This window comes from Vanessa cardui, chromosome 10 (assembly GCF_905220365.1).
Source record: "Vanessa cardui chromosome 10, ilVanCard2.1, whole genome shotgun sequence".
Taxonomy (NCBI): domain Eukaryota; kingdom Metazoa; phylum Arthropoda; class Insecta; order Lepidoptera; family Nymphalidae; genus Vanessa; species Vanessa cardui.
Genome location: NC_061132.1, coordinates 12,907,021 through 12,929,017, shown reverse-complemented (window position 1 = coordinate 12,929,017; position 21,997 = coordinate 12,907,021). Strand labels below are relative to the sequence as shown.

The 21,997-nt window shown below is 33.0% G+C and overlaps 1 protein-coding gene across 1 annotated transcript; it reads left to right on the top strand.

The window, feature by feature from the left end:
• The first annotated feature begins 18,719 nt into the window (after positions 1-18,719).
• On the top strand, positions 18,720-21,251 carry LOC124532890 (esterase FE4-like). The gene is made up of 3 exons (XM_047108004.1): positions 18,720-18,926; positions 19,512-20,779; positions 21,011-21,251. Exons 1-3 carry the CDS (start codon positions 18,750-18,752, stop codon positions 21,192-21,194), a joined length of 1,629 nt encoding a protein of 542 aa, XP_046963960.1. The 5' UTR covers positions 18,720-18,749; the 3' UTR covers positions 21,195-21,251.
• Positions 21,252-21,997: the final 746 nt, after the last annotated feature.

Sequence of the window (21,997 nt, the reverse complement as noted above, 5' to 3'; positions counted from 1 at the left end):
ACTCTATCTGTATGTCTGTCGTTTTTTCACGACTAAACCGCTGAACCAAATTCGATGAAATTTGATATGAAGCAGACTTGAACTCGAAGAAAGGACATAGCCTACGTTTTTGCCTTACACATGACAACCAACACCCTAAAACGCAACCAAATCCGCGGTCGACAACTAGTATAGAATATATTAACTAAGGGTAAAAAGTTCGTCGATTCTGAGCACCATTCGCAGAATGGACCGAGTGTACTTCGTCGCTTGTCTTAATAGACTGCTGTTTTCTTTGTTGTCTGTGATTAAGGTAACAGGTAACGATATATATATGTAATATATGTATATACATATACCAGAGGTTTATTTACATGAAATGCCAGATTTTAAAATATTAATACTGACGTTAAAGTCAAAATTACCTATGATGGCTATTGAACTTTGGCTTGAATTGATTGAATCGATTTTATTGAATTTGGACTTCTCACAAATAGTCATAATAAACGAATTAATAAAATAAGTCACTATTTTATCAATATAAATTATATATATTTTGGTGTTTAAATTCAAATCTCGATACCAATAATCGTTTTTATTATCTTAACGTAAAATTATATAATAAACGCTAAATTTTATCCGGCATTTTCCAACTAGACATGAGGTCAACTGATCTCTTAAATAAATCATATTAACTGTATTCAAATTTCAGAATACAAAGTAATAAAAAATATTTTAGCAGTAGCATTTTTTACAATCGAATTAAAAATAACTTAAAAAAATAAACTTATTTTTAGTTTTTTTTATTTTAGACTAAATTAAGATAAGAATTGAATTTAATATTGACCAAAATATTATAAACGAAATAACTTATTATCTTGATTTTTAATAAATAACTTACGTCATATGATAAAATAAAAATAGCAGTAAAATCTGTTTTTAAAATTGTTTCAAAATAAAATCTACGTTTCTAAAAAAAATCATAAACAGTGCCTTACATAATAAAATAGCAATATAATTGAATTAAGAATATTTGGAATTTAACGAAAAGGCGTGAAATATAAAATTTCGTAGATTGTATTACCTTTACTTAATATCTAATATTTCACTATTTAATATATTGTTTAAAGAATCAGCCGTTAAAAGAATTGCTGTATAAAGTGCCCTCCCCACTTGAGAAGAAAGATCAGAAGTTATTCCACCACGCCGATCCTATGTGGGTTTATGCTTTTCATACATACAGGTTTTCCATTACTAAGCACGAGATGAATAGTTAACATGAAAATTCCATAGGGTTTGAGCAAATTTTCATCTCCCACTAAGGAAGGCCTCCTCTCCCACTAAGGAAAGGGTTTGGAACATATTCCACCAAGCTATTCCAATGCGGTGCACATGGAATGGTAGAATGCACATGTGGCTGATTTCGATGAAACTATACACATGCACCTGCATGTGTATAGTTTCATCGAATACCATATACTTGGTCCATAGTCCATACCATAGTCTTGGGTCTGGATCTTTGCGGTACCGTCGTTATCCATAACGTATTTGCTTTAGCTTGCATTAGGAACAGAGTAATGTATGTGATGATGTCCAATATTTATTTATTTTATTCCTTACTATTGGTTAAACATATATCTACTGAATAAAATGTTTAGTAAACAATTTCACTAATAAACAAACTTCATAAATTTTCAAGTATTAACGAGATCAAAAACGGAATACACTAAGGCGATATTACATTGCTTTTAATTTTGTATTCGTTTTCGTTGCTTCACTATAATGTTTAACGCGGTCCATCTTTTGGTTTTATATGAGAAATTTACATTGTCGTCTAAATTAACGCCATTTACGCCAACAACATCGTCGTAAATCAATGTCAGCATATTTCATAATTAAGTCAAAATGAAAGAAGAAGCTTTAAATTGAGAGAAAAGAATGGGTTTGCAAAATTTAATTTAATTATTTTTACATCAATTATAATTATTCTCTACATAAGGTCACGAGTTAGACGGCCTAGTTTATATTTTGCTTCATACAACATTAGCAACTAGTCCCGGCTTGGCACAGGTATTTTTTCAAAATCAAAGTATACTAAATTCGAGTAATTTTTTTTTTGAAGCACTTTTAAATCGTCATTTGATATATTAAGTGAAGCTACCACTGTATAATGTATTGAATAATACGCATCTTTACTAATGTATTTTTTACAAATGATATTAATTTATGAATCGGCAAAGTTATATTATAAACGTTTGCGGAATTTTAGTATAGTAAATAATAATAACGTTTTACCGTAAGGCGCTCAGGAAACCTTTCCTCGCGATGTTTTCCTCCATCACCGAGCACGTGATGAATTACAAACACAAATTAAGCACACATTATATATAGCGGTGCTTTCATGGGTTTGAACCCGAAATCATCGGTTAAGATACACGCGTTCTAACCACTGGACGATATCAGCTCTCATCTAGGTTCTTATATAATATCTTAATATTAAATCCGTTTAAAAGCGCTCAGACGCTTATTTAGAAGCCTCAGCTGAAATGCATTAGAGGCGCACTGCACGGTCCACTGAGGAAATGCTAGAGTGAAAATCAATCGATCAACGTCGATCTAGTCTAGATAACCTGCCTAGATTGACTTTGAACGCTTCGAATGACAGCTTGAAAATATACAGAACTGAATAGGAAATTATTAATTTATTTGATCTGACCGAATAACGTCGGTATATATCTTTGTTATATAAAATATAATAACGGTATGTTACTATAAATACATTTAGTATTTTGAGTTTACATAATATTTATATATAATTGACAATCTCCTTGGTCAAGTAGTGATTTACACCACCTTGGGTACGCCACTCCTAGGTTCGATTCTCGATATATTCGATGTAGAAAAAATAGTTTTCTATGTTGTCTTGGGTCTGGATCTTTGCGGTACCGTCGTTATCCATAACGTATTTGCTTTAGCTTGCATTAGGAACAGAGTAATGTATGTGATGATGTCCAATATTTATTTATTTTATTCCTTACTATTGGTTAAACATATATCTACTGAATAAAATGTTTAGTAAACAATTTCACTAATAAACAAACTTCATAAATTTTCAAGTATTAACGAGATCAAAAACGGAATACACTAAGGCGATATTACATTGCTTTTAATTTTGTATTCGTTTTCGTTGCTTCACTATAATGTTTAACGCGGTCCATCTTTTGGTTTTATATGAGAAATTTACATTGTCGTCTAAATTAACGCCATTTACGCCAACAACATCGTCGTAAATCAATGTCAGCATATTTCATAATTAAGTCAAAATGAAAGCAGAAGCTTTAAATTGAGAGAAAAGAATGGGTTTGCAAAATTTAATTTAATTATTTTTACATCAATTATAATTATTCTCTACATAAGGTCACGAGTTAGACGGCCTAGTTTATATTTTGCTTCATACAACATTAGCAACTAGTCCCGGCTTGGCACGGGTATTTTTTCAAAATCAAAGTATACTAAATTCGAGTAATTTTTTTTTTGAAGCACTTTTAAATCGTCATTTGATATATTAAGTGAAGCTACCACTGTATAATGTATTGAATAATACGCATCTTTACTAATGTATTTTTTACAAATGATATTAATTTATGAATCGGCAAAGTTATATTATAAACGTTTGCGGAATTTTAGTATAGTAAATAATAATAACGTTTTACCGTAAGGCGCTCAGGAACTTCACTTGGTAGTCGGGCTCTGAAGAAACTTTTTTTTTTTTGTTCTATAGAGGCAAACGGGCAGGGGGCTTACCTGATGGAAAGTGACCACCAACGCTCATGGACATCTACAACACCAAGAGGCTTACAGGTGCGTTGCCGGCCTTTCAGAAATTACGTTATTTCTTTGGAGATTCCCTAGTCATATCGGTATGCGTAGGTAGCTCCTACTCATCATATATTCTACCACCAAACAGGGATACTCTGCATTGATATGTTCCTGGTAGAAAAATGAATGATGTAGTTACAAGGGAAATACCACCAAGTTTAAAATGCCACACTTTAACAATAACAAGAATTTGTTTCCTGATCACTTAAAAAAACGGCCGTCTATATTTTGATATTTTATTTTGTTTTCTTTACGTTTATAATTTCAACTAGTTGTCGCTCGAAGCTTCGCTCATGTTTAAGGGTTATGTGTTACGCAAAAAAGAAGCCTTTGTCCTTACTTAGACTTCATACCAAATTTCATTAAAATCGCTTCGTTGGTTTGGTCGTGATAGAGCGACAGATAGACAGACGGACAAACGGACAGAGTTACTTTTACATTTATAGTAGTATAGATTAAATAACTTTTTACAGGTGGCAACACAAAAGGAAATTATTCTTGAGAGACAAACTTTACTGAGGCCATTTTGTATTGGCCATAGATTAGTAAAACTCGTATGTAGTTATTAAGTCTGGCTTAACGTGGATTATTTCTGTACATGAAATACGGTTTTAGCCGCCAGCTTTAGAGAAAGGTAACATTGGAATATCGTGTGAGCTTATCCTTAGAACATAAACGTTTCATGGAGAATTTTGATATTGTATTTATACTCAACACAGAATACTTAATAAGAAAAAAATCAAAATATACTTTATTCAAGTAGGCTTCTACAGACACTTTGGAATCGTCATTTATCAACTTTTTTTATATTAAGTGAACCTACCACCGGTTTGAAAAGGTTTTTTTCATGGTTTAGGTTGGCAAACGAGTATATGGGCCACCTGATGGTAAGTGGTCACCATCGCCCATAGACAATGACGCTGTAAGAAATATTAACTATTCCTTACATCGTCTATGTGCCACCAACCTTGGGAACTAAGATGTTATGTCCCTTGTGCCTGTAGTTACACTGGCTCACTCACCCTTCACACCGGAACACAACGATACTGAGTACTGTTATTTGGCGGTAGAATAACTGATGAGTGGGTGGTATCTACCCAGACGGGCTTGCACAAAGCCCTACCATCAAGTTTTTTTTTTTGTATTAAAAATCACAAAAAGTTATATATGACGAAATAAACTAGCATGGTGTATATGTTCCACTGCTGGGCTAAGTCCTCTTCTTTTTAGGGAGCAGCATATGAGTTCATATTATATAAGTTTCCCATTTTTTATTCATCTTCATTTCACTTCATTTTTCTTCTAGACCTGAATTCCGTAGTAGTATACATAATACTAACTTTAAAATTTATAGGAATGAAAATTTTAATTAACTCCGAGGAAATGTTCTTATAAAGATTTACGACCTCATATTTGCGGTATAGAACGAATTATCTGCGGACTATTGGATATTGGAAACTTAAATCCCATACATCTTCGATTTCAACCCTCCTAAAGATCGTCACCATAATTCGACATACATTGCGTGATCTATCTTAAACTTACCTGGAAAGTTTAAATAGAATCAGCAATCAATGTGGAACATTCTGTTTGGTTCAGAGAAATGGCAAGGTAAACGAAATCCCTGTTAAATTCGACTTGCCACTATCGTTGGCACAACTGTTACCTATAGACCCTTTAACTAAATTTGTGGTTGGAAAACGTTTGACCTATATTGCTTAGTTTTGCGTATGAGTGTTTGATTAGTATAGATGGTTGAAATTAGCCAAATATGGAACTAAAAAATACTAAGAACTATCATTAGAAATTACATATTTATTAAGTCATAAACTGTATGCAACATACTGTTGTAATTTATGTTCTGACAACATTTGGAACGTCGTCAAATCTATTTTCATAATATTATACTATTCATTGTCAAATGAGTTGAGATGGCCCAGTGACGCGTGCATCTTAAGCGATGATTGCGGGTTCAAACTCAGGCAAGCACCACTATATATATGTGCTTAATTTGTATTTATAATTCATTGCGTGCTCGGCGGTGAAGGAAAACATCGTGAGGAAACCTGCATGTGTCTAATTTCATCGAAATTCTGCCACATGTGCATTCCACCAACCCGCATTGGAACCGCGTGGTAAAATATGTTCCAAACCCTCTCCTTAATGGAAGAGGAGGGCTTACCTCAGCAGTGGGAAATGTACAGGCTGTTACTTTACTTGTCAATTGGTGATAACGATTTGTTTAAGTCCGTCTTTGTAGGTTTCATCCACGCTTTAGACATTCAGTCACAAAACAGCAATACTCGGTATCTTTGTATTTCAGTTGGAAATGTGAATAAGCCAGTATACAACACAAGGGAGATAAAATCTTAGTTCTCTTGGACCAACCTTGGCGCATGGGTGATTTGAAGAATATACAATCTATCTTACAACGTATAATGTATGGTCAAGATTACTTGTATGCTTATATTTAGAGAAGTTCGTCATTTTGAAATTACAATTATGGTAATTGTCTATAAGCAAAGCAGAAAATTCGATTGGTTCCTGTATAATGGTTTAGATTACCGGCTGTATAAAATGTCGGATTTCATACTCGTTTCAACTGGTAGGGCTTTGTGTAAGTCCATGGGTGGTCCCTATCTAATCAGATATTCTATCATAAAACAGCAATATTTATTATTTTTATAATTCAATTGATGTAAACAACCTACTCATATCATAAAAAAAAATATTGTATCTTATATTGATAAGATACAATACCTATATTTTTTACTAAAAGTGCTCAGTTTCGTCTCGATAGCGGTAAGGACTGCTTGACATTAGGGCGAATAAAAATGATTTGTCGGTAACGTTTTTCCCTCAAAACCTGGCCACATGTTGTATTGACGTCTTGTCCCTTTATTGAACTACTAGGAGATTACGCTGAACAATTTAACTGCCACAAATTGAGAGGCATAAAATCTCGTAAATCACTTAATGGAAAATAATTTACGAAATAAAAACTAAAATCTTGCACACGAAATAGACATTTTAGTTAACGGATTTCTTGGAAAGCAATATGGTAATGATGTAAATATCACCTCATCGACGGCAATGATCATACTCAAATATAAAATCGTATATTTACTGAGGTTACGCTATGCTATTTCATTTGTGGTTTGACAACCACAATTCTATTTCAACAATTAAATTAATTTTTTTGAGTAGACTCTTATCAGGACTTTTGAATTATTTTACAGGATCTAATTAAATTAAAAAGCTCCCAACAGCTCGAAATTTTGATTCTACAGAAATGAATTGGTAAGAAACTCAGTAATATATCTTTCCCAATAATCGCTATCGAGAAATAAACTACCATAATTTTTTGCGTTTTTAAAATTGAGGTATGGCATGGTAAAAAATAGTTTTAAAAATTAATTATACAGTTTTAAGAAAGTCACATGAGTTACACCCAACATAAATCATGAACAAAGTTGGACTTAGTATAGTTATTATAAATTTAAGAACTGTTCCCATACTATCTCTTAGCTTCGAAGTAAAGGATTTGACTCGTGATCATATCATTTAACTATTGTCAAAAGTTTATTTTACTGCCTCTCGAGGTCAATAACGAAATAGTTAAAGCGCCACCTAGCAATATAGTCGCAAAATCGATCCTGATTCCTTGGGCTATTATCGTCTCCATTCCTAACACAAGGTTTAAGCTTAAATGGAAAATAAATAGGAGTATTAGTAATCATTTAACTAAAATAGGGCCATCAGTAATTACATTATTAAGAGAGACCAGTACTATTATAATTACACAAAAACATTTAGGCTCTAATTTTCCAGAAAAATTGACTCACTGGTTAAACCTGGATTAACAGCCAGATAAGTAGAAACGCATGTGCATGTTTAGGTATGCTGTCAAAAACCAATACGTAGCTTTATATGAATTGTTACAAAATGTATAAACTCATTATAAATTCATCAATCCTGGACAATTTCACGGAGACAAAATTAGCATGACATAATTTGTGAAACTCATCTTTCGAAAATTGCTTAAGCGTCAGATTTCCACAAACGTTGCTCACTAGAAATGTCATGTTAATTATTATTTATTTGTAATAAATAATAATTAATAATAATAGGCGATTCTAATAAAAGTAAGAATTCACTTCGTATGTCACTTGTGGAATATTTACAACCGACTTACAGTGATAAGCGATTTTGTTACATTGTATCCGTTAAATTTTATAATAATTAAAGTTCCGCACACACACACACACCTTTTTTTTCTTTTTTTCCCGATGGAAAAACGCATTACGCGCTTCTCCCACGTGATGGAAAGTGGGGGGGGGGGTGAGACTCCCTGGCAGTGTTGGGCATTAATCAAGCAATTGTCAATTATTTTATTAATTGACTAAAAAAGTAATTGCAATTAAATTAATTACAATTAAATTAATCGCAATTACACTTTTAATTGCACCTTGCAATTAAATTAATTTGATTAACGTATGTCAATTGCAACTTACAATTAAAATAATTGCAATTAACTTTTTCAATTGTTTTATAAAACAATTAAAACTAACAATTAACTTTATATATCAAAATGAAATTAGTAAAGATTAAGGAAAATTAAGCTATAAGTATTAGATTTCAGCCGAAAAAAAATGTTGTCAAAGGCTCTTAAGTATAGCTTATTTTTTCTAAATCTCTCTTTCCACAGAAAAAAAAGTGTTTATTTTTATATTATATAATATAAAGTTGCATTGATCAATATTTCCGCAGCGTAGGTGTAAAACAAAAACATTTCAAGTCGTCGTCTTCGTTCAAGTCTTTTATTTGTTGCTAACATATTTATTTAACTACATGAAAAGATGGGGGGCACTATTCTACTACCCGGAACCACACGGGTATATTGTATATTTATATGTACCAGCTTTATATTATAGCAGTATTTTTAATTGTTATTTTTTAATTAAAATTAACAAAACAATTAAAAATTAATTAATTGTTAATTGTTACTAATACAGTTAACAATTAATTAATTGTTAGTTGTGATTTTCCACAATTACAATTGATTAATTGTTAACTGTATTAGTAACAATTAACAATTAATTAATTGTTAATCTTTAATTGTTCTTGCAATTAAAATTTGCCCAACACTGCTCCCTGGAGCCCTGGACGCCGAGTGCGCCCAAGTACGCCAGGTTTACCCACGAAAAACCAGCGGTACCCTCTCCGTCTTTCGATGGACGCCACGGGATCGCTTATGCATGCTACCGTGACACACACACACAGCTTTACATACATTTTTGTTAGTTTAACGTTATTTTTTATAATTTAGTATGAATGCACTGTTATCTTCAACAAACGGTATCTTTATTTAAAATTCGGTGTAGTACAGCAATAAGGTGGACAGTCTTATGGTTTGAATTCTTCATAAGTCTATTAATTAATTTTGAAAAAGTCTGGGTCAGGCAATTGAAAAATGTGTTTTAATTGGATCTTAAATATCAGTGAAAAGTTACATTAAATTAGACTCTTCCAGGTAATATATATAATAATATATTTCCTTAAATAATAATTTACGATGCGACAAATTCAGCAAATCGGTTAATTTATCATACCTGTGATCTTCTGAATCATTTACTCGAAATCCTGGAACAAACTTCTGGAATAAGTATAACTAAGTAATGATTGACGTGGATATGAACTTATGGATTGAAATCTTGGTAAACAAATATATATATCTCATGATAAACGTGTCTGATGAAAATCTGCCACAGATATATCCACTAAAAGACATAAGAAAATTTTGGTACAATTCACTCCAAAACTTATCATCAAAAACAGACCTTAGCCCGGCACTAGGCTATGACTTGCACTTGACACTTTATATTATTTATGTATAGCTTTTGACACATATACCAACGCACGTACGTGTTTATAGTCACGTATATAAATGCAGATAACGAAATGTGTGAATCATTTCAATAGAAAGACATTTACGGATTAATTTATGAAATTTGGTACATTTTTGAAAATCATTTTTGTCAATATCACGGCAAAATTAATCAGTGGATACACAAACCATTATTTATTAGAGAGATTATTAGACAAATTGTTAGGAATACTTCCGGTCGTCTAAATCATTTTTGATTTGATCGTAATCAAAGGTTTTTGTGCCTTTGTAAATTTCTCAAATAAGGTTCAAGAATTAGAACTGTAAATATACGGAACGATAAAATGTTAAACAATTCAATGATTTGTATAATATGAATATGGAAACTTGGTGAAGCACCATTGAGCTTGATATGCTTTACAACAAACAAAAACAGCCTGTATTTTCCCACTGCTGGGCTAAAGGCCTCCTCTCCCTTTGAGGAGAAGGCTTGGAACATATTCCACCACGCTGTTCCAATGCGGGTTGGTGGAATACACATGTGGCAGAATTTCTATGAAATTTGTCACATGCAGGTTTCCTCACGATGTTTTCCTTCACCGCTGAGCACGAGATGAATTGCTTACCTGGGTTTGAGCCCGCAATCGTCGGTTAAGATGCACGCGTTCTAACCACTGTGCCATCTCGACTCGATTTGCTGTATTTATTTATAATTTGTTTAATTAATATAAATTGTTTTATTTTAAACAACAACAACGACAAGTGGAACAAACTATTTTTTTAATTTTTAAAAACAATAGAACATTACGATCAGTGCACGACAGATAATACAACTAGTAGCATATTGTGTAGATACAAGATCTTTAACATATTTAATTTTGTACTGCCTATTAGATGAAATGTGGTTGAGTACCAGCAAATCACTTTCTTATCAAGAAACAATTCTATTTTGTAGACGGAGATTTAGAGGATTTAATATTCATGGTTATCTTAACATAAAATACATGCGTAGGTGATTTCAATTTCAATGTATACTTTTGTAAAGTAATACTTCTTAAAATAATATATCATACTTGGTGGTAGGCAAACCCGCCTGGGTAGGTACCACCCACTCATGTTATGTTACCGCTAAACAACAGTACGCAGAATTGTTGTGTTCCGGTTTGAAGGGTGAGTGAGCCAGTATAACTACAGGCACAAGGGACCTAGCACCTTTGTTCCCAAGGTTGGTGGCGCATTGACGATGTCAGGAATAGTTAACATTTCTTTCAGCGTCATTGACTATGGGTAATGCTGACTACTTAACATCAGTTGGCCCATAATATGCTCGTCCGCCAACCTATTTCATAAAAAAAAGAACAAACATTTTATTTTCTCCTTATACTGTACGTTATGCAGTAAGTTCTGCGTGCATCAGGTTCAATTCAAAAATTAATACTATAAATTATAAACAATTAAAGCAAAATTCTATATCTAAAAACACTTGATTATGGTATGGAACATGCTACTCGGATGCAGTTTGGTGGGTGCACGTGTAGAATTAACAAATATTAGGCATATGAAAACACTCAGTCAATTGAGCTGGTGGCTTGAACGGACTTGAAAATCAGATCTTTCATTAAAATTAATGATTTCTAGCGCAGAGCCTTCCCATATTAGTATTTAGTAAATTTTCAGCTAATAATAATTAAACAGCAATTAAAATATCTTCACGAAACTGCTGCGTTTTTAGACACAATTAAAATCCGTATTTTTCACTCACGGAGCTTGGAAAGATTCCAAAGTTCATCCCGGGATTCTTCAGTTGAATTCCGATCACCAAAGGAAATATTTCACCTTAACTATTGCACGATATTACATCCTTGCAACGTATATATTAAACATATTTAAGATGTTTCTATCGTGAGGATGCAATTTATCTATACTAATCGTTTTAGTCATTAGATGATGAATTATTGGCTGTTAATGTGTTCTGATATACAGATAATCTGATGACCTGTGTGGTCCAGTAGTGGTTATTTTCATGGGTATACCATTCTGAGGTCCCGGGTTCGATTCCCGGCCAAGTCGATGTGGAAAAAATTGATTAGTTTTATATTGTTTTCTTCGGCCCATACCCAAGATAACATAAAAAACTAATGAACTTTTCTAAACAAAATATAAATAATTATAATGAAAAAAAATTAAATAACTAGGATTTGCAATCGTGCCCTAAATAGGTATACCATTCAGCTTCCAGCATGGGTTCCAATTTAATGCAAACTACCAAGCTATAATGGCTTGTGGCAATATAAATACTATGGCAACATATAAATACATATACAGCAATAATGTTTAAAAAAGAAATATATAAAATTATCAAATTACTTTTTTGTTCCATTTGCTGTCTAAACGCTTAGCCTTTGGAGTAGTGTTGCAAAAAAGCTTCATCAATGGTATAACACCTCGCCTCATTGCCTCCACTGGTGACAGGAGGGCTGGTTTTTACCCAGAGGTCCTGGAGGACTGGTTTTTATCCTAATTACAATTCAACGGGGAAATACTGCTAGCATTCTTGCCACCATTCCACGCGGTCAAGATTTATACACTAACTAGATTTAGTTCATATTTGTATATATTAAAGCATTTAATGTTATCATTTCCTATGTTCATAAATATATAAAGTATAATTACTTATATAAAATTTAGTATTTTGCAATGAAAATTGTAGTCTAGTAATTTCACCTATATTTATGGATCATGTCTTTAATATAATTGTTGTCTTGCTTATTTATAAATAGATTTATGATTCTGCTAAGCAATGAGAAGAACTATATTTAATAATATTCCTAAAGATGAAGAAATTCTGAGAAAGCATCAGGCACTCTAATTGGATTATATTAAGAACAAGATTATATCAAGGCTATATGTTGCAAAGGTAACTTCGGATAATTAAAAACTACTATTATGTAGACAATATTTTATATTTGATAAAATAAATTAAAAAAAAATCGTGAAAGTTTTAATTTTTCATTTGTTTTTACCAAATTAATTGTTGTTCTGGGCCAAACGTATATTGAAATGCTCCTCCGAGAATATACATTAGTACAGAAAGATTTTTAGCTTCAGTATCAGATATATATGTTAGTAATGAGACAGTATTCTTACATTTTATTTGTAATATATACGCATTATGTTTAATGAAGTACAGTACATTATGAGTTGATAACATTAAATGCTTAAATATATATATACAAATATGAACTAAAACTAGTTACTGTATAAATCTTGACCGCGTGGAATGGTGGCAAGAATGCTAGCAGCATTTCCCCGTTGAATCGCAATTCCGATCCTCTGGGCAAAAAACGAACCAGCCCTCCTGTCACCAGTGGAGGCAATGAGGCGAGGTGTTATACTTTTGATGAAGCTTTTTGCACCACTACTCCAAGGGCCAAGCGTTTCGACAGCAAATGGAACAAAAAAGTAATTAGACATAATACACGAATATTTAGTTATCTTTTTGGCTTCAGCTTTTTCCGCAGCGGCACCGGCTCTTAACATTGTTTCTCGGATATGAGATGGGGCCAACGTGTTAACACATGTAGCGTCCCACACAAGGGCCCGACCTCGTTCCCAGGGAACCAATGTTAATCCATCAGGTCTCTTACCATTTGTAATGGGGTAATTTAGATAAAATTATGTCAGATGATATGAACATATTTGAAAAAATCGGCAGAGCAAAGTGATGGGTTAATATTGAAAAGCAAACAAATGTAACGATGTCAAAGGATTTTATTATCGTACTAACTTATTCGAGACTATTCTAGAATACAAGTACAGTACGAAACAACTTAGATGTAGCATCGGCAAATTTCGTAAAACCGATTAAATCCGAATTTAGTACTCTATCTCAAATTATCAATTTTATTTCTCAAGTGAACATGATCTTTAGACAAACGTCATAACTTTTTATATCATATGACCTTATATATTCGTCAATTTGACACGTCTAAATGGTTGAACTGACACGAGAATGTATAGCGACGAATAGCGTCGAATGGCGCAATAGGGAGCTGTTTCTGTTGGTCGTGTGAATCGGCAGTAATCGGTTTCACTGCATTTTCCGATGCTACATCTAAGTTGTGTCGTACTATAAACTGTGTCAAACGAAAAATAACAAAAACCTATATAGTCAGAAAACATTATTAAAGACCCAATTATTGATAAGTCATTTTTAAGACCCAATGCCTTATGACATTGTTTATATTACACAGCTCTATTACAAAGGTCGCTATCTCTCCAAAAATGATTTTAAATAAATATTTAATATATTATGTTGAACTTAACATATCAATGATTTCGAATATATTTATCACTTGAGTGTTTGATTATAAGATAGAATGTTGTTATCGCTCACGTGCTTTGATAAAATTAGCACTAATAGAAGTTGGAGAACGAATGCACTGCAATAAAAGCGTTTTTTATAAAATATAAAAGGTAACTTTAAAAAAATTACTTTATTTGTACTTACAAAGGATCAACAAATTTCGAGGGAATGAAGACAATGATGAAGGCTTCTTGGATTTTATGATATTTTATCTACATCATAAAATAGGCGGACTAGCTATTTGCTCGTTGTTGGTAATTGGTCACAACCGTCCATATACAATGACCCTATAAGAAATATTAACAATTTCTTAAATCACCAACGCGACATATTTTGAACTAAAATGTCTGATGAGTGGGTGGTGCCTAGGATAATTTTACAACAATATGTTCGTCCTACCCGTCATGACATACGGAGCCGAAACGTGGACACTCACGGCAAGGCTAGTACACCAGTTTAAAGTCGCTCAGCATGATATGGAAAGGGCTATGCTCGGCGTTTCTCTGCGAGATCGCATCAGAAATGAGGCGATTCGTCAGAGGACCAAATTCATCGACATAGCCCACCGGATAAGTAAGCTGAAGTGGCAGTGAGCTGGCCATATTTGTCGCAAAACGGGTTCTACAATGGAGACCGCGTTTCAACAAACGTAGTGTAGGACGTCCTCGGGTACGGTGGAGTCACGATTTACGCAAGGCGGCTGGCAGGACCTGGATGCAAGTCGCCGAAGATCGATCTCAGTGGCGTGCTACTGGAGAGGCCCACGTCCAGCAGTGGACGAAAAAAGTCTGTTGATGATAATGATGATGATGATGATGAACATACAGTCAAACGAGTAATACAAATATCGATAATCGGTACTAACAAATATAAATATTTTAAAAACGGAACTGATCCGCCCCAAGTCGAATAAAAAAAATGAAATCAAGAATTCACGCGATAAAATAAATATGAAAAGAGATATGATTAATTGCGATACTGGTAGAGACCGGTTGCAAAGCCGAATTTATTTCAACCACTGATAACAGTATTATTTAGAATAGGAAGCTTCTGTTTTTGAAAAAATATCTGCTGACATTTTTGCTGAAAAGGTTCAATCTTATTTCCAACAAAAAGTCATTTAACAAATAGAGAGAAAAAGACGTTTACGTTTTAACGTAACAAAATTACAATCTTTTTTAAAGTAGTGCATAGATGGCTTCACAATGAAATCGAGGCTGTATACAAGTAGCTCACATCTTCTCTTATTTTTCAATATTTTTTTTATTACAAATTTAAATGGTAAATAAATAACATTTATAATAATAATAATTATTTTAAATGCACATGGTTATTTTTATTACTAAAGTTATTAATTGCGGGATATTTACCATGGTTTTTTATTTTTATTCGGTTGAGCTCGATATTTCGACATTATCTACGAATGTCTTGTTCACGAGACTCGTGAGCAAGACATTCGTTCGAATAAAAATAAAAAACATCAAACAACCCGCAATTAATAACTTTAGTAATAGTTATTATTTTATCGTCAATTAATAATAAATTATTCTTAATAATGCCGTAAAAGTATACCTTTTTACAAAATAAATTTGCACGGAACAATTTGTTTTAAATAAAAGTCATCGTCATAAATAGTCATGTTCATATATGTACCTATTGTCTTTTATTATTTACAAATACCAACTAGTATATTACATTTATTCTAAGATTTTTTATACATCTTAAAATTAGTTGTAGCTTGGGAACGATGATAGTCTTATCGCTAATGTCATTAAAGGTCATTTTTAAGTAGGGGCCTACAAGCACATACTTATCCATATCATTTGATAGATTCATATATTCTGTATGTTACTGTTATTTAAAAATTGTATCCACTGATTTTTTATACTAGAACGCGCCAAATAGCAACACCAAACGTTACAACACGGGACGGTTCGCACGTGAGAACAATTGACAACAACAACAACAGCCTGTAAATTTCCCACTGCTGGGTTAAGGCCTCCTCTCTCTTTGAGGACAAGGTTTGGAACATATTTCACCACGCTGTTCCAATTAGTGGAATACACATGTTGCAAAATTACTATTAAATTAGACACATACAGGTTTCCTCACGATGTTTTCCTTACGAGGTGAATTATAAACACAAATTAAGCATATCAATATTCAGTGGTGATTTCCTGGATTGGAACCCACAATCATCGATTAAGATGCACGGGTTCTAACCACTGGGCCATCTCGGCTCTCACGTGACATTTCGCACTAATTAATTATAAGCACTATCGTTTTCAAAACATGTTTTCGAATTCCATATCAATTGTACAATCTGTTTTTCGTAGCGTATTTTGAAAGATACGCTATCAAACCAGTCACATTCATCATCATCATCTTGGATTTTGATCTTGAAAAAATGGATGGATGCTGATGATAATTATACCACCTATAAATATACACATATACACATTTCATGTATTGGCTTCCATATTTAAATTTATATATTTTATAACTCTTGTATGTATTTATAATTCATCAAAAAAATCTAAATCGAAATATACTTTATTCAAGTTGGCTTTTACAAGCACTTTTGAATCGCCACTTAACAGCTACATTGGAATGTAGATTCTACATAGAACCGGCAAGAAAATCAGTAGTTACTTTTTCAACATTTAAAACTACAAAGTCATGCTAGTTTAAAACAATTACATACGTTTTCTACTAGACACACTTTTTTATCATCTGTATATTTAACGATGTATTTTTTACGAATAATTTAAAATTATGAAACGACAAAGTTAAAAATGGCACAACAATTATTCAAGCATCTGCTAACCAATGGGCAAACGAGGTCATGTGTTACCACGCAGACATTACAGGATAGACCACTCATAACCTCGTGCTTGTAAACTGCCTTCAACCTTAATTTTTTTATGTCTAAGTTGGTCCGATTTTGCGACCATACTTTTACTTTTACTTGATGGTAGGGTTTTGTGCTAGCCCGTCTGGGTAGGTGCCATCCACTCATCAGTTATTCTTCCGACAAATAACAGTACTCATTATTGTTGTGTTCCGGTTTGAAGGGTGAGTGAGCCAGTGTCACTACGTGCACAAGGGACATAACATCTTAGTTCCCAAGGTTGGTGGCACATGGACGATGTAAAGAATAGTTAATATTACAGCGTCATTGTCTATGGGTGATGGTGACCACTTAACATCAGGTGGTCCATATGCTCGTCTGTCAACCTATACCATAAAAAATACTTTAAACAGGAACACAACAATACCAAGAATTGTATTTAATTGTGGCGGTAGAATATCTCATGAAAGAACTCACACAGATAGGCTTGTAAAACACTGTCAAGTAAATCGGTGAAACGACAACGAATTATGAGGTAACTTTGTTATGTTTACTTAGTTCAAGTAAACAAAGTCGACATCCGTAACAGATTTCATTATAATCTCATTCGTCAACGTGATCGTGAGTACACACGAATTCACGCAAATTTTAGATAACAATTTATTTACTCTATTCCTCTTCAAATTTGAAGTGGTTTTTATTTAGAATTTATCGATTATTAAGCTTCACGTCCGATCGTATGTATCTAAGTTTATAAGACAGCTGCTGATAGAATCTAAAAAGTGAAGTGTCATCTTCGAGTGTGTTTATCTTTATCTGGATGGATTTGCGTGTGGTTAAATTGTTTATATAATAATAGTACACACTGGAATATATTGTATACGTTGAACGTCTTATTTGTGGTTCGGTAGTGTTGGTCTTCGTGGTTTTATATTTTGGAGGTATTTTAATTGTTTAATCTTTTACTAAAATTATTATATTATTATTTTTAAATAAATTATAGAAGTATTAAATTTACGAATTGAATGTTAAATTAAAATCTGCTTCCACCTCACATTTGGAATCCATAAAATTTTAAATGACTGGATTCCAATTTCAAGTCAGCTAATTTAAATTACTGAGCTTTTGTGTTAAGCCATTTAATCAGTCTACACTAATATTTAAATAGAACAACAATAATTAATTATCTTTGTGTTACTAAATTGTATTTGATAAAATTTGGTTTGAGGTAAGATCGGACTTCAATAAAGAATAAAGGCTACTACTGTTTATGCTTAAAGTAACAGCCCGCAAATTTCCCACTGCTGGGTTAAGGCCTCCTCTCCTATTGAGGAGAAGGTTTGGAACGTATTCCACCACGTTGTTCTAATGCGGGTTGGTGGAATGCACATGTGGCAGTTTATGCTTAAAACCAGATGTCCCGAACTTACGTTACAAAGTTAACAGTGTATTCTGGACTAACTCGGAGAACATGGAAAAACGTGGATGTTTCTTAAAAATCTTTAATTCTAACGCATACTTGTTCTATGCCTCTGAAAATATATTTAATGAAACAAAAACCTCAAAAATTAAAGTGATATGCATAGCAATTGCAGTCGAAAAATTGATATTAAGAGATTAAACGATCGATCGATGGAACGTGATGAGATTTATAAGTATTATGTATTTACTGAAGAGATAGCGTACATATTGATCATAAATTAATGATCAACGATGAACATTTACTGTCACATCATTATATTCTGGTGTTACTATAAATAGAATAATATCATTTGTTCCTTTCAGAGATGTGGCTACAAGGGCTTGTGTTGTGCGCGTGCGCAGTGGTAGCTACAGCAGAGGAATCATGGCGTATAGTTAATATAGATCAAGGTCCTGTCAAAGGATATAGAGCGCCTGAAGGGCACTTCGTATTTTACGGGATACCGTATGCTACAACACCCATCGGCCCCAATAAGTTTAAGGTGAGTGAACGTCTAATGGTTTTTTTATTTCATTTGCCAATTATTCAGTTAAAAACGTCTTAAGTACCATACAGTCAAAATCAAAATATTCCCAATTCATATAGCCATAAGAACTTTTAAATTATCGTGTTACAGTTAAATAAGATGTTATAAATTATAATAGTTCATAATATAGATAATGCTGAGAGGAAACGGTGGGAAAATAACAAGTTACTCATTTCTGAAAGTTAACACAGATGTGTTAATGAAATCACAAATATATACCCACATAATAATTTAAGGAAATATACCAATTTGGGTATTTTGATGTTTCTTCTCAGTGGAATTCTAAGTAAATTAGACAAACATTTAAATTAATATTGTAATATAGTAATTTCGAAGTGCTCCAACACATCCATTGACATGAATAAAGGAAATAAGTTTATAGCTGATTACTTTAATACTATGCATTTTCAAGTGCAGAAACAAACAATACATTTTCAAAATCTATTGTGTCACACTTCATCCAAGCTGCAGAGTAATAACAGCTAAAATTGTGTCATATAAGTTTATGTTACTAATTTATTGATGTAATGATATTTACAGCCACCACTTCCGCCTCCAACTTGGGACGAACCCTTCGAAGCAATTCAGAAGCACGTAATTTGTCCACAAAAGATTCGTGATCGTGATACTGTAGGCGTCGTTTTGAATCCTCAAGAAGATTGTCTCATAACGAACATTTATGTACCTGATACCGAAGAAACAAATTTGTCAGTAGTGGTTTATGTTCACGGCGGATCATATCAATTTGGTTATGGTACTGTAAGGACAGCAATAAATCTATTGAATAGTAAGAAAATTATTATTGTGAATTTTAACTATCGCGTCGGTGCTCACGGATTACTTTGTCTTGGAACCGAAGATGTACCTGGTAACGCTGGTATGAAAGACCAAGTAGCATTGCTACGATGGGTACAAAGGAATATTGCAAGCTTTGGTGGAAATCCAAATGACGTCACAATCGACGGATGGAGTGCTGGATCTTCTGCTGTCGATCTTGTCATGATCTCCAAGCTAGCGAGAGGATTATTTCACAAAGTAATCCCAGAAAGTGGTTCTAACACCGCTTCTTTTAGTGTGCAGGTCGACCCAATTGCTAACGCCAAGATGATCGCAAGAGAACTAAACTTTGATGACGTTCATAACATAACTGCTTTAGAAGCGTTTTATAAGAGCATACCATTTGATTTGCTGTACTCCGTTGACGTTGGAAACCAACAAGATTCTTCCACAGTATTTGCTCCCTGTGTCGAGCGTTATTTAGGTCAGGAAATGTTCCTAGACGACTACCCAGCAAATATATTAAAAAGTGGTAACTACCCTAAAGTACCGATGCTATATGGAGTCACTGAAATGGAAGGCATGTTCCGTGTACCGAATTTTAACAAGTGGAAGGATATGATGAATGAAAACTTTGGGGATTTTCTACCGGAAGATTTGGCTTTTGAAAGCGATGAAGAAAAGGAGTATGTTGTAGAGAAAGTTAAGAAATTCTACTTTGGCGATGAGCCAGTGAGCGAAAAAAATATTTTACAATATGTACAATATTTTACTGACGTGATGTTTGCGTATGGAACGGCGAAAGCTGTTAAACTACAAGTAGAAGCTGGAAATAATCAAATATACTTGTACGAATACGGATATGCTGATGAGAATAGCAATTATATCGTGCACACACAAACACGCGGTGCGACCCACTGTGCGCAAACGACTGCAGTCATGGATTCAGACAACGAAGATTTACTTTCAGACGCATACAAAAAAATAAAAGTGGTTGTAAGAGACCTATGGCTAAATTTCATTACGACTGGGTAAGACATTATTTTTATAGAAAAAAAAAGCAACCCGTAATAGTTATGACTTACGTACTTAACTTATTAATTTAATTGAGACTAGAAAACAATACAAAGTTTTTTCCAATCGATCATTACTGTCAATTCGTGAGAGTAAATTCAAGGAAGATAATTAAATACTTATTGACTGAGTAGATTGTATTTAAAGTATATTTTTATCAGTTTCCTAAAGTACAAATTCTGTTACAGGAATCCGGTTCCAGAAGGTTCTTCACATATACCATGGCCCCCTGTAGGTCAAAATAGAACTCCCTACATGTTCATAGATAGAGAATTGACATTAAAAAAGCAGTTTATGCAAGATCGTGCTCTTTTCTGGGACGAAATATATGAAAAATACTACAGGGCGCCTGTCCCACCATTCCCTTACTAATTTACAACTGGGTCTGATTTTTTTATAAAATAAAATATTTTAGTTATTTTTTTTACATTTTTTTATCTTAAGTTCAATAAAGATTTATAGGATATCTAAAATTAATATGTACAAAAATAAATGAAGAATTGATTAATAAATAAAAACATTTTATTAGTATCCCTTAATATTTTTAATTTATTACTAATCACTTGTTGTGACGAAAATAAATTGTGATCTGAATTCTTAAAAGGCAATTCTGATATATAACTGAAAGATAAATATCTTTAAATGGCTATGACGCGCAATTAAATTATGTATTATCAATCTAGATGATCAGATATTTATTTATTTTTATATTATCTGCAATAATTGATACCGAAATAAGTACCTATTGTAAGCATACCAGTATGTATTTTTAATTGTGTACCAATGTATTATCAATCAAGACAAATATTTATAACATTAACATTGCTCGTAAAGTAACTGCAAAGTTTCTTGCTGGTTCTTTTCGGTAGAATCTACATTCCAAACCAGTAGTAGCTTCACCTAATATAGGTGTTAAATGACGATTCAAAAGTGCTTGTAAAAGCCTACTTGTATAAAGTTTATATATTATTATTTTGATTTTGTATACATATTTTTACCTGACAGAGATAACTCCACAGTGTAAACTCCTTTATAAAAAGGATACATATAAATCATCGTAAACTATAACAATTAACAATAATCACCAAAAAAGAGACAATTTTTCTATAACTCCGAACCCATACTTCGCGCCAAAAAGTGCCCTATCTTTCTTTCTCTGCGACAGGAGATGGGGC